Genomic DNA, 13213 nt, shown 5'->3' with positions numbered 1-13213 from the left:
TTTTTAACGCATTATCTATATCGTTAAATTTATTTGAACTGATTAAACTGCGAAACTTTGTTGAAGATATTTTCTCAAAATTATTTGTTTATGTGTCTCGTAATTGCGCTATCATAACAGTTTCAGAAGTCATTGTATCGTACGTTTAATTTGCATTTCTTTGATACACCGTTGAGGTTATTCGAACATACTACTTACGTACTAGAAAAAATGATTACATATTTTTGTAATGAAAAATGTGCGCATTTCTACGTAAAACATTTACGTGAAAGAAGATAAACGTCGCATGATCCTATTCATTTACGTACGTAATGCAGTCCTTTCTTTACAATGAATATAATTGTGGAGATTTATCACGTTTGTCATGTTCTTCATGTGAAATATCGCGAAATCCTTAGAAATATCCGACTCCCATTAATAATAATAATAATAGTTAAAACTACATTTTCAACATTGAAAATCGAAGGATTCTTTTTATCCCTTCTTGATGAAATAAATATACCACTAACTTCCATTACAACGTTCCTTCAGAAGTTCACAATTTTGTTATTGAAGAATGAAATAAAAATAAAGAACCTTGCAATAGAAAAAGAAGACTATTCAAATTCTGTTTGGAATAAAGAGGATTATTCAAATCCTGTCATTTATATGTAAAGTAGACTAGTTTCTTTAACGATCAAATAAGAAAGGTAGAAAAAGAAAGAAAGTAGAGTAGGATCGATATTATTTCTCACCTGAAGATGGTACATGTTCGCGATTTCTTCGAATCTCGCATAATTCTCGCTCAATTTGGGAAGGCGGATATGAACAGAGGCCCTGATGGTTGTCCCCAGGTTGGTCGGGCAAAATGTGAGGAAGCCGAACCGACGGTGCCGCGAGAATCGTATTTCCTCCCCGACTTCGGTAACCGCTTTAACAAGCCTCGAGTATACGGACGACAGATTGCCACCCTTTTCCATCGATATCAGACGCATGTGATCCTCCTCGTTGCACCAGACGAGAAAAGTTTTTGCCTCGTTAAAAAATATTCCTCTGCCTGGAAATAGGATAGCGAGCGGGTAACGAGGAAAGAAGGGTAGGGTTTTGTTTCTTCTTCGTTTAAAGTTTAAAGTTTCAGAAAAGAGACTCGGCCGCTTTAGTTAGCAGATCGTGGATCTTTCTTTGTGAGATTCGATATATATCGTAGGATTTAGAATTTCGTGATGATATCTTCTTTAATATTAATCCTTTCGCTGTGAATTAAAATTACAATATGCCGCGATAACAACGTCGTAAAATTTGAAAAAAGGTGGTTTCGTTTGAGTTCCGTGTACGGTTAAAAATTTTGAGAATCGTTACCATCCAGTGAAACGTAAAAAAAAGGGAAGTTATGCTGCAATAACGGTGTCGTCAAATTTGGGAAAAAGTGGTTTTATGTGAGTTTTGTGTATAACTAAAAATTTTAAGAATTATTACCGCCCACTATAACGTAAAAACGGTGTTCCAACTTTGTAAATTAAAATTACGATATACTGCGATAACAGCGTCGAGAAAAGAAATTTTTTTCTTCTGTGTGAGCTTCGTGTGTGATTAAAAATTTTGAAAATGATTACTGCACAATGAAACGTAAAGAAGGGGTTCCAACTCTTTAAATTAAAATTATGATATGCTGCAATAATAGTGAAAATTTGAGGAAACGTAGTTTTTAGGTAAATTTTGTTTATGGCTAATGGTTATTTATGTATTGCTTTATATGTACACCTCGCGCGATAAATTTTATAATATAGTAGACTGTACCAGTTGACAGTGTTTCATATCGAATTTCTATTCATCCGACTGAAACACTGGAACGTAAAAACCGAGCTAAATATTCGATACGGAAGAAAATTTCCTTTTCGCCGCGCAATTTCTCGGTTTTCTTACGTTGTTCTTTGTAAACAGGGCCGCATGTGCGTCACAACCAGAATGGAATATTAATAATTCAATCCCGCGATGCCTAAGGCAAATGGAAACGCATGTCGTAACCAAACCACATTCGATTATCTTTAAATCGGCACTGGATTTACCCTTTGAGTAGGTATCATGGAAGAGAGATATACATGAAAACAGCGAAAAGACTGTAGATACGAATAAGTACGGATATTCCTCGAATAGTTTTATAAACGGCTGCGCTAACCATTTGGCTTCCAAAATATATTTTTCCCTATCCAGCATATTTTCAGAAATACTTTTAAAAATACTTTTAAGAATACACGAAAGTCGTACAATTAATCAATAAATATTGAAAAAATAAATAAATACGTAGAATATTTAATTTTCTGGATTATGTTTGATTTCGATAATTATGGAAAAATAGTTTTCTTTTTTTGTTCGGCTAGCGTCTATGATTGAGTCAATGCCCATCGCGTAAACTATACTACTATATTATACTAAAACTATATTATACTATACTATACTACTATATTATTAGCTCCCTTTCTAAATAACATAACGCGTATAAAATCACAGTTCACGTGATGTTGACAGGAATTGAAACGACATTTCGAATTGCTTATAACGTAACAATGTTAGCATCTCTAAGAGGAAAGTTGGAAGTTGTATTCCTATCCAAATTTAACTTATGAAATTTTTCGTTTAAATTAATTGATGTATGTTGTCGTTAGCAGCGATGGGAGAGCATCAAATTTTATAAAAATAGTACTCACCTTTGTTTTGATGTGCGACAAATCGTTCGTACTTCGAGAAAGTCGGCTTCTTTTCTTAGCCGTTTAACCTGTCGCAACCTTAAGACAATGATACGATATAACAGATACAGAAATATTATTAACTTCAAAAAGTGATTCAGCTACGATCGAGAGGCTGTGAAGGAAAGTAATACAAGTGACGAACATCGTAGTATTTATACCTGCAATTTCTCGACGAACCCCTCCGCAAGGTTAAACATTAGTAGAAAAATCTGTATATACTATGTATTGTGTAGTACACCTGTGTAATATATCTGTGTACTATCGAATATTCTTGTCTCTTGCTTTTGACTTTTCGTACAATGAATTACTATAAAGTACGTGTAGTTCTAAAAGTAAATTGTGATCTCATTTAAACAAGAAAACGATTAATTTTATTTCAAGTAATTTCGTTTCATTTAGAAATGATCATGACCTTAAAATCTCAAAAATATTGCTTAGACAATATTGTCCGTGCAAAAACCAAATTTTGCTTGAAACAGTTCTTCTAATACCGAATATATAACGACCATAATTCGAAAGACAAACATGTCGTAAGATTATAATGGAACCTCTCATGCATGCTTCCTTATCTTACAATTTGAATTATAGAGGAAATATTTCTTCGAATGACGAGTACATGTATAACGAACGTAACTCGGAAGACAATTACATCAAAAGTTCACAATGAATCATCCTGTATACGCTTTCATATTTTACGATTGAGGTTATAGAGCAAATCATTCGAAATATGTGTATATTTCTATATCGATTCGAGGCGTCTATTTATTAGTTTCACGTTAAACTTGGACTAAAAATATTCTTGGTACGTAGTAATACCAATGTATGAAAACAAAATGGACGCGATCGTAATACGATTCTTCGAGGGACGTGAGCTGAAAGGGAGAAAAATAATTTGATCGAACGGCAACGAGCGTTCGTAAATAACAAGCAACGGTGGTCAGTCACAAAGGCAATCTGTTATCTAGTGCGGTTCAAAGGAACAAAAGCGACAATTATCTGCACGAGGACAATCGAAAGACGGAAATGAAATGTTCGATTATATTCGTTTGAAACATCTGAACACAGCGCAGCCTCTGTGATGATAATTTTGCACGCGCATCAAACGAACGGTCGTATTATTTGGAGAATAAACAACGTGATAACGAATTAAATATAAAATAAAATGATATAATTATTTATCGACAATAAGAAGAGTTTTGTTCATTCGAAGAATATACAGTGTTGTAGAAAATTCCTTTGCAATATTCTTTTTAGGGTGTTACTCGTCTATGGTTCCATCTGGTTCATATATTTATTGAAAATGCTGAAATATATTTATAATGTTACCTTAAATATTACAGAATATGTACATGCATGTGAGATTATTTAAAAGAAACAAGAAAAAAATTTTAAGATACTTCTAAGATACTAAATACGAAATAACAAAACCTACTTTATTAAAAAATTATTCGGCTACATCTCCGAAGAAACTTCTTCATACGAGCACGATAATAAAAAGAAATAGTATAGAGCAGCGGTTTTTAGCCTGCGGTGGTCCTCGGATCTCCATGCAACTACGAAATCCTCATACATGTATGTCCTTATTGTATTATTCGAAAAAAATATATTTAGTATGTGTATTTATCTATTTATAATGCTTCTCTTCTTTCCAAAAAGAATGATGATGAGTAATTTAAATTATTAGTTAAGACTTCGGGGGGAGGGCGAGAACAAAAAATCATTCAAAGAAGCTGGAGTATCAATTATTTTGAATCACATAATCAATATTTCTCCGAATAAGGAGATATTGCAACTTTAGAATTAGATGCAATATTTCTTAAGAAATCGTATTTACGATTCTTACAAATCTTAAGAAACGTTTCCGATCACCAAGTCCTTACCAAGTCAAGTGGTGTTTTTGTAACCATTCGAAGATTTGCCGCCTAAAATTATTTCTTCTCAAGATTTAGCGTTTACTCGGAATAAACACACTTAGAGACTCCATTATATTGTAGAAAACACCTCGGTGTTAAATACTGAAGGACAAAGCTAAAGACTTTCTACCACAATACGTCCTCGCGCTGACAGTTTATGATAATATAATCAGCAATTGTGTTGACAAAGACCGTGCTAAAATGCAATAAGTTACATTGGCGAGGTATTCACAATAAGAGGAGGAAACCTCTTTGGTTAGCTTTGAAAACTCCCTTCGAATGGCGGCTGATTCTCTCTTGTACATGGCCTGGTCTCTTTAATATACTTTAACCCTGTTGAGCCGTTTAATCTCGGCAGCAAAGAGATTTCCCAAAGCCATCATGATGAAAATCGCTAATGCAAGTTCACTTAATCACGAAACCCTTCGTCGACTTTCTGGCAAGCTACGGGGACCCACAAGAATGCCAATGCCATCGGTTTGTATTTCGATTCAGACCGACGATAATCTTTAACTCTGTGAAGAATTAGGGTGGAAGTACACAGAAAGTTGTACACTTCGTACCGATTCAGCTTGGTTTTAAATTTCCATGGAACTATTAGAACTTCAAATCACATCTGCTAATGGCAACAAAGACAATGTTCGTAGGAAACGCTGAGCTTTTAAAATTTTTAATTAAACTCTGAATCGTAGAAATGAGATTTTTCATCTCGAGAGGATGAGTTGATTTTTAATTTAATTTATAGAAATATAGAGAGATACTCGAAGTTTTGAAGCTTCTGACTACGCTCTACAGGTTCTACCATTAGATATTCGAAAAGCGTTAGTTTTTCGTTGTCGCGCTGTTGATTCTGCCAATTATAAATCGTCTACATTTCACTTTAGTGGGGAATGAATTGTTCATCGTGATAGAGGTGTAATATCTTGGACACTGCGGAGTTGGCGAATTCAGCAACTTCCCATTCGGTGGACTTAATAATTAGGCCTCTGGACTTGAAAGTCTCGCTGGTACTACAGCTCGTGATATGTACAATGATAGTTATGCGTACTATTCCGCGTATCAATACAATAATATTGGAAAACCATAAGCTATGATTACTGTATATAAAGTTTCCTAAAATGTTAGGGACAAGCTTTAGTAGTATTCATTAAAACAAGCAAACAATGTCTTCATGAACACGAGTCGGAAAACCATTCTTTTCGGAGTTACGAGATGTTTTTGTTAGTGATACATTACCTCTGCCGCATATTTTGAATATACCCCTGTTCATTTCAACACACATTTCCACGTTGTTTTCGCATAGAAACATACACATGCTCAAAAATCACTGGCATTTTATTTATTTCTTGATAGCAGCTTATATCTCTTATTTCTATATACTATATAGACATTTTTTAATGTCCTCCCATATAGAGGTCCAAGTGATTTAAGTTGGACAAACGAGACTACCTTCTGGAAAACGTTGCGTTTAAGTATTGTCTTAGAGACTTAAAGTGAAAAACATCTTGTAGGTCCGAAACGAACGGTTACTTGGACCCACGTTTGTTAGGACTTGAGATCTTTTTGCTTCTTTCGGTAAGTAACATAATAGTACTAGATGCTTCTAACTTTTATGGCCAATATTATTACGTTTTATATATAGGAAACGCTATATATAAAACATAGCGAGATCACTATCAAAACGGAGAGAAAACTCTCGACCAATTTGACCGCTCGGAAACCATTGTTCTGTAAAATACCAACAAATTAGAGATCGAATAAAGTAACAGGTGCAAAATCTACGTCGAGGCTTCTACGAAAATATACTAATTTCCATCGTGAATGTACCACAAATTAGTACGTCAAAAGTATACGGATTACATATTCAGAAAACTTTCGTTTCTGCATTTCGAGGCAACAGTTGTCGCTCCATTCTGAATAACTCGAGCCTTATATCATTCTCTGCGGGCCACGTAACTTAATCAAAACCGAATACTTTTCCGAACTAACTAGAAATATACCGAAAAATATAAATAACGATCTTTATTGTAACATGTTTTTATATCAAATCCGGTAAATAACAATCCCGCCGTTTAACGATATTTTCGTTTTAAATCAGATTCCGCTCTTTTACAATTTATCCCGTGAAACGGCCCGTTTTTACGGTCCTCAGGATGATTGATTGAAAATCCACTGGAAGCATTGAACTGTTTTTGTACGGGCAAGAGAGAATCGCGATGAAAATCAACAAACAGCTGGACCGGTCGTGACGCTTGTCAAGCCGCCATTTCGCTAACCCATCTACCAACGGGTTCCCTCTAATCCCAGAAACTTTCGGTTTAATCTTCGTTTAAACTTGAACCGCCCAATTTCGAGCATTCGGCTTACCGTGGATTAATGTTTTCAAACGAGCTGAAGGAACTTGCGGCATTGTAATTGAATGTTTTACTCGAACTGCGATGATCCTCAAGCCAGCGAACAAGACGAATCGGAATTTTCCCACGAAAAATCAATTAACTGATTATTGCCTCGAATACGATTATAACCTCAGAATGGAATAATTGTCCTGTATCGCTGACAACGTTTTCTAGTCTGATTCAGTACAAAGAATACTAGTACTTTGTTATAATGATATTGATGCTAATGTTATAATACGCTGTATATCATATTAGTGTATTTATATACTGCAATTCAATATTAATGTTAAATTTAGTATTAGTATTACGATATTAATTACTTATTATGCCGAAGTGAATGTTAAAAAATTAAAAAATATAAATTCAAATAAAAATGAGAAATGTATTTCTCCTTTAATTTCGGCACTTATATCGTTCATTTATTTGTTAAATTACTTGAACGCTATGAACTTTTAGTGTTTACTATCTTCATACATTTAGCAAAAACAAATGGTAAATTGAATTTTCATAGGGAGAATAAATGGTAAAATGTGGATAGTGATGATCATAATTTAATATATATTCCTGATTAGTCATCGGATTGGTCAAATTTATTTATTCGTACGCTATACTTTCATTTTCCTCGAACATTGTCTAGTTTGCATTTACCTAGAATTAAGCAGAGAAAAATTTTTAGAACAACGAATGGAAGGTTAATACCAATCGGGATGCTTAGAAGTAATTTCAAGTTTAAAGCTGACTGGGAGCACAGATTAAGGGAATTGCTTCGCGAACGATTTCAGGTTATTCTGAATTCGCTCACCTCAGTTCCTATTAAACAACTTACATTGTATTAGCCTGGTTCATATGAAACCTCGTTTCCCCAGTGTTTGATTGCTTAATATCGCTCATTTTCTCTTATTGTCAATTATTACCGTCATTATTCCCCACATTGAAAAAGAAATTTGCTATAATACACGCGTATTGAATGCAAACAAGATTTTTATTATCGTTATTGCTTTTCACGAACCATGAAAATATTCGTTTAATATCCTTCTTTATTATAAACACGGGAAATGTGTTGCAAATATTGTCGATAACGTAAATTTAACATTTCATGATGGTTATGGAAAAATTGAAATAGCGTGGAAATTATTTTGATTAAATACCTCTATATATCAAAGAAATCGTCCGATTAAAGTTTTATTCGAGAAAATGATATTTTATGAGTATACACTACTATTTAGTACACTTTCTATATTATGTACTATTTATCGCAGTACATCGAGCCTCCTACTATCTGGTACACCACGAAACGACATACCAAATACACGAGAGAGATATTTCTGTACAGCAGTTTAAGAATCTCCATTTCCAAACCTATTCGAATATCCTTTGAAACAGTTTACAAATTTTTCCAAAGTAACTGTGCGTCTTTCGATTGAAATGTCTTCTATATCTTCAATAAATGAGATCACTGTCGGAAGCACGAAATATCAAACAATGTAATCCATTGTAAGCCTCCTTCGTTTAAGTTCTTCCTCGAAATGAAAAAGGAATAGAAAAATTGTCCAGTTACCAAGGTTTCCACGTGACTTAAGAATGATCAGAAAAGTGTTAGATTGAAAATTGATTAGCTTTTGTAGGAGTATCTTGGAGTAGACAAAGAAGCCTGATAAACCCAAACAAATATCCTCACAAAGCACCTTTGCTCCAGCTTACGATCTAATTACCGACACGCTGAAGGGCACATCTGGCGCGGATCGTGCTTAAATAAAATTAAAAGTTGCAACTCCATCAGGCTCATTAATCTGCGTCCTGTGGAGCCGAAGCATCGTCGAATCGCTTTTCGAGGATGCAGTTGCCACAACAAGATTCGACGAAGGCAGTGACGGAAGATAAATTTCAGACAGGTTTAAAAGCTATGGCGATCGATCTGCTAAAGTTTGAGGAAAGTTAGCGCAGAGGTATAAAAGGGGAACGATCATTACTCACCGCTTGGCCAGAACCTATTGGCGTTGGCTGCCTCTAAAAATCGATCACCCTCCTTGAACAGAAAGTGATCGTCTATCAGTTGTTGTTGCGTCTCTTTGTCCATGGCGGCCAGACTGTAATAAGTCCCTTTCAGGTCGCCATCTAACGAGCGTAAGGCTTGCTGTACCTGAAGATGAAAGAAAGAACAAACTGAGAGAAACGAAAGTATAACGGAAGAGATGTGCTGCGTAAATAGATTGGAAAAGGCGATCGCAGTAGTTTTTTCGTGGCGATTTATATAGTCAAGTTGTCTCCAGTCGACAACAAAGCAGGTAAAATGCGATTATAAAAAGCAATTATACGCTTTAACGAAACGAGTGGATTTTTCGTGCCAGCAGAAATCAATTAGCTACGTGCGCATTGTGCGGCTTGATTTAACTTTTCTAACGCGTTAACCAACCGTGTAACCGTAAAGACATAGACCTTGTTCTTCCGTTTCTCTATCTCTCTGTGTTTTTACCCTTTCTTCCGGGTTATTTTCCTTCTTTCTTCCCACCAATCCTCTCCCCTTTTTCTTTTTTCTCCTCTTTTTCTTTTTTTTTTTTTTTTTTGGTATATTTTTTCGTTGGCGCGTTGACGAATTGAAAGAAGTGCACTGTGTTAGCTAAAGAGTTTACTTCGCTCCCTTTTTGTTCCCGTTTGGTAAGCAGAATTGGAAGAGAAATGAGTTTAAATAGGGGCCTTGCTTATAGATGTTTATGGTGTACAAGTGGGGAATTCAGTTTTACGCGAAAACGAATAAAAGTGTTGCAAATTTCATTACTTTTTTTTATCGACATTAAGTTACGAATGTAATGCTGGAATAAAATTACAGTAGCAAAAATTAAAAACAGAATTCATGTTCTGTCTGTTTTATTCCCCCATATGTAAAAATTCTAGAAAATTTTAATATCCAAAATCTTAATATCCAATTAATAAAACCACGATCTAAACTGCTTTCCTCTTTACATCGTTTACCATGGAAAAATGGTATCCGTATTACAAACACTAAAACTAATCATGCAATTTGCCCACCTTCTCGCTTCATGCGAAATAATATGTGAAATGTCCGTTTGAACACTTCAGGTTGTTCATCTGCATTGTATCAGGAAGTATATTATTTGTCTGCCGTGTAGCTCGCATAAAACTGAATGGGAATCTACATTCCTTCGTTTCCCGTACTTTTTGTTTGAAACGTTGGAAATTCTACGGCATTCTCTTTGACACAATAAATATGCACAATATTCGTGCAATTTTCATTCTATTACTAAATTCGAGTACGATATTAATATCGTTTTTGAACAAAATGCTACTAACAGTACTACTCTTTGGTGATTTTCTACATTTTTTAAATCCCGTATATGAGCTATATGTTACGTCTTAACTCTGGTCTCTCTTTCAATTTCCAAAAACAAAAAAACATTGTGCGCATTAGTCGTCTACACTTTATCTCTTGTTCCATGAATTTACGCTTTCGAAAAAACTCGAAATTCCTTTTTACCACTACCATGCAAAACGAAAATTCAAAGGCTTAATGATTTTCCTTTCAGCGACTGTTCCACAATTAAAAACCAAGTTCATATTACAAATCTCTGTTCATATTACAAAATGTAAGTAATTTAATAGGCTTGATTTATGGGTAGTTTTACGATGCTGGAATACATAGAATATACCGTGTAAAGTTATACAAAATATCCAAAGCACAGCTTCATGATATTTAATAGGTGAAACGAATGTCTATTTAGATCTTATTTTTATACTTATGTTCACGAAAATGTAAAATTGCAGAAACATTCGCAATTACAAACAAGAATGTATAGAATATACATAGCACGAAAAAATATATAAAATATCCAAGGTATTTGTTATAATATACAGAGTGTCTCAGCTAAATGAGACCACCTAAATATCTGTCTTATTTACGATTGTATGAAAAAAGTTCTCCGGAAAAAGTTAAACTATTTCAAGAGATACATGGACAAAATTTTTCTCGAGTTTATCTTTCGTAGATTTCATCGGTATTTTTTTAAATAGAACCCTATGTATCTTTCTACGCTAGTAGATGTGATTTTTTATTCTCTACACAAAAGTATTAAAGTACTTATGTCGGAAAATACATGGTTTAAAACATATTCCGATTTTAATTTCATCAAATGTAGTGTACGAAGGACAAGGAAAACATAAACGCTGGAGTATTACTTTGCGTTTTTCCTTGTTTTTCACACGTTAAGTGTTACAGAATCAAGGTTAACATATCTTTTAAACTTCTCAGACGCAAGTACCTTAATACTTTTTAAAAGGCGTCAATTGGTAGATACAAAAATATAGAGTTCCACTTAGAAATATACCGATAACATTGAGATAGCGTGAAAAAATGACCTCGAGAAAAAGTTCTTTCCTGAAATAGTTTAACTTTGTCCTGAGAAATTTCCTCATTCACAAAACACAAATAAAATAGTTATTTAGATGATCTCATTTAGCTGATCATCTTGTCGTGTAACAGGTAAAACAAATCTCTATTCAATATATTCCCTATACTGATAACTATTAAACATTATAGCTCCTCATAATTTCCACTTAAATATCTATTTAAATTAAAGTTTGATTACGCTCGTAAAAATATGAAATATAATAAACATCCGCGGTCTGCTAATTATAACAAACCTTTCGATTTGGTGTACCTTTGCCTCCAAATCCAAGTAGTGGGATTTGGTCATAGTAGGATTCAACGGATACCCATTGACCGACCTGGCGCAACGGATTCTCGTCGAAATCACGAATTGTCCTTCGGGATCGAGATCTCCTAATTGCTCCGGTTCTCCCCAATCCAAATCCGGATGGACGTCGCTCGATGTGAAATTAATATGATACTCCTCGATCACTGGGTCGAACAAAGCAGCGAACACGTCATAAGCGTTCTGATCAGGCGCGTAAACACCAACGCCCGAATCTGGATTCTTTAAACCCGATTGGATCACGTCCATCAAAGTGGAGCCGGTATTCGTTACGCGTGTCTTAAGCGTATCGAACACCTGCTGCGTTAAATGTTTCTTCAATAGCGACCTGCTATCGATTTGAGCGAACTCCGCATACGCTTGTTCGAGGGCCTTCACACGCTCGTCGTTCGGGTTCATGAAACCCGGCATCGTCTTCTTCTCGCAGGCACACAGCCGTTTGTCGCACATCTTGCGTTAGGATAGCTACTCTTGGCCCGGGTTGGAGAAGGAAAGTGACGAAGGATTTGGTTCTGAAAATGGTTTTAGGAAATAGGGATAAGGGGCTGGGATTATAGCGTCGGGGCGTAGTTGTAGGTATAATTCGAGTTTTATTGTTGTTGGAAGTTCTAACATGGTAATTTAATAGCGACAGCTTTGCGAAACGGATGATGAAATTTTCGGGATATTTTTGTACCCGGTGCGAGGGGAGATGTTTTATATAAGGAAAGCTGGCAGGTAGTATTTCCGTATGATTCAACTCTTTGACGTTTGTACGAGAGAAGGAAAAACAAGGAAATTGTATTGTAATTAGTAAGATAATGGATATTTAAAAACAGAATAGGAGTGGAATATTGAACGAGAAAGAAAAGAGTTTTATTATCTGATTCCTTTTTAATACATGGTATATATAATGTGACTGTTTTTTAAATAAAGAGGATAGAGAGAGAGTTTACGTTTTTAGTCACACCAAAATCAGTAAAAGATTATGCATAGCAGGAAAAAGTTGGAATATCCTACAATCTGAATATTCATTACGGATAACATTGAAAGATCTACGTGTGTGTACTAAATCTAGATATTTACAAGATTCATCAATGAGAGCGAAAAGATCTGCAAGATTTCTACGAGATCTCCCTATAAGATTTATAAGATCTAGAAAATATCCAAAATCTAATGAGGATAAAAATAAAAATAAAATCTACAATATCCGTAATATCTAATGGAAATGTACGATAAATTTCTGAAATAGCAGTCAATTCCTTCTATTTTTTACAAAGAAAGCTTTCGCTTCCATTACAATCATTCAGTATCTTCAAACTAAAAAAAAACTCTCAAACTCTTCAAAAAATGAATAAAGATAGAACGCAATCTCTTTTTCACTTTAATCGACACTCATCCACGCAAATAGACATGGAAATAGACAAAGAATACCGAGTCGCAGTATTACATGAACACTCGTACGAACAAGA

The 13213-nt window shown here is 34.8% G+C and overlaps 1 protein-coding gene across 1 annotated transcript; it reads right to left on the bottom strand.

Annotated features, from left to right (window-relative positions):
* Positions 1-734: 734 nt before the first annotated feature.
* LOC117205492 (arginine kinase-like) lies at positions 735-12268 on the bottom strand (the record flags this gene model as incomplete). The annotated part of the gene is made up of 3 exons (XM_033443941.1): positions 11709-12268; positions 9010-9175; positions 735-1036 (listed from the first exon to the last, which is right to left on the bottom strand). Coding segments are annotated over exons 1-3 (972 nt in total), but the record flags the coding sequence as incomplete, so codon positions are not given.
* Positions 12269-13213: the final 945 nt, after the last annotated feature.

Source organism: Bombus bifarius, unplaced genomic scaffold (genome assembly GCF_011952205.1).
Source record: "Bombus bifarius isolate JDL3187 unplaced genomic scaffold, Bbif_JDL3187 scf7180000007991, whole genome shotgun sequence".
Taxonomy (NCBI): Eukaryota; Metazoa; Arthropoda; class Insecta; order Hymenoptera; family Apidae; genus Bombus; species Bombus bifarius.
The sequence above is the reverse complement of the archived record's forward strand: the minus strand, read 5'-3'. Positions and strand labels throughout refer to the sequence as shown.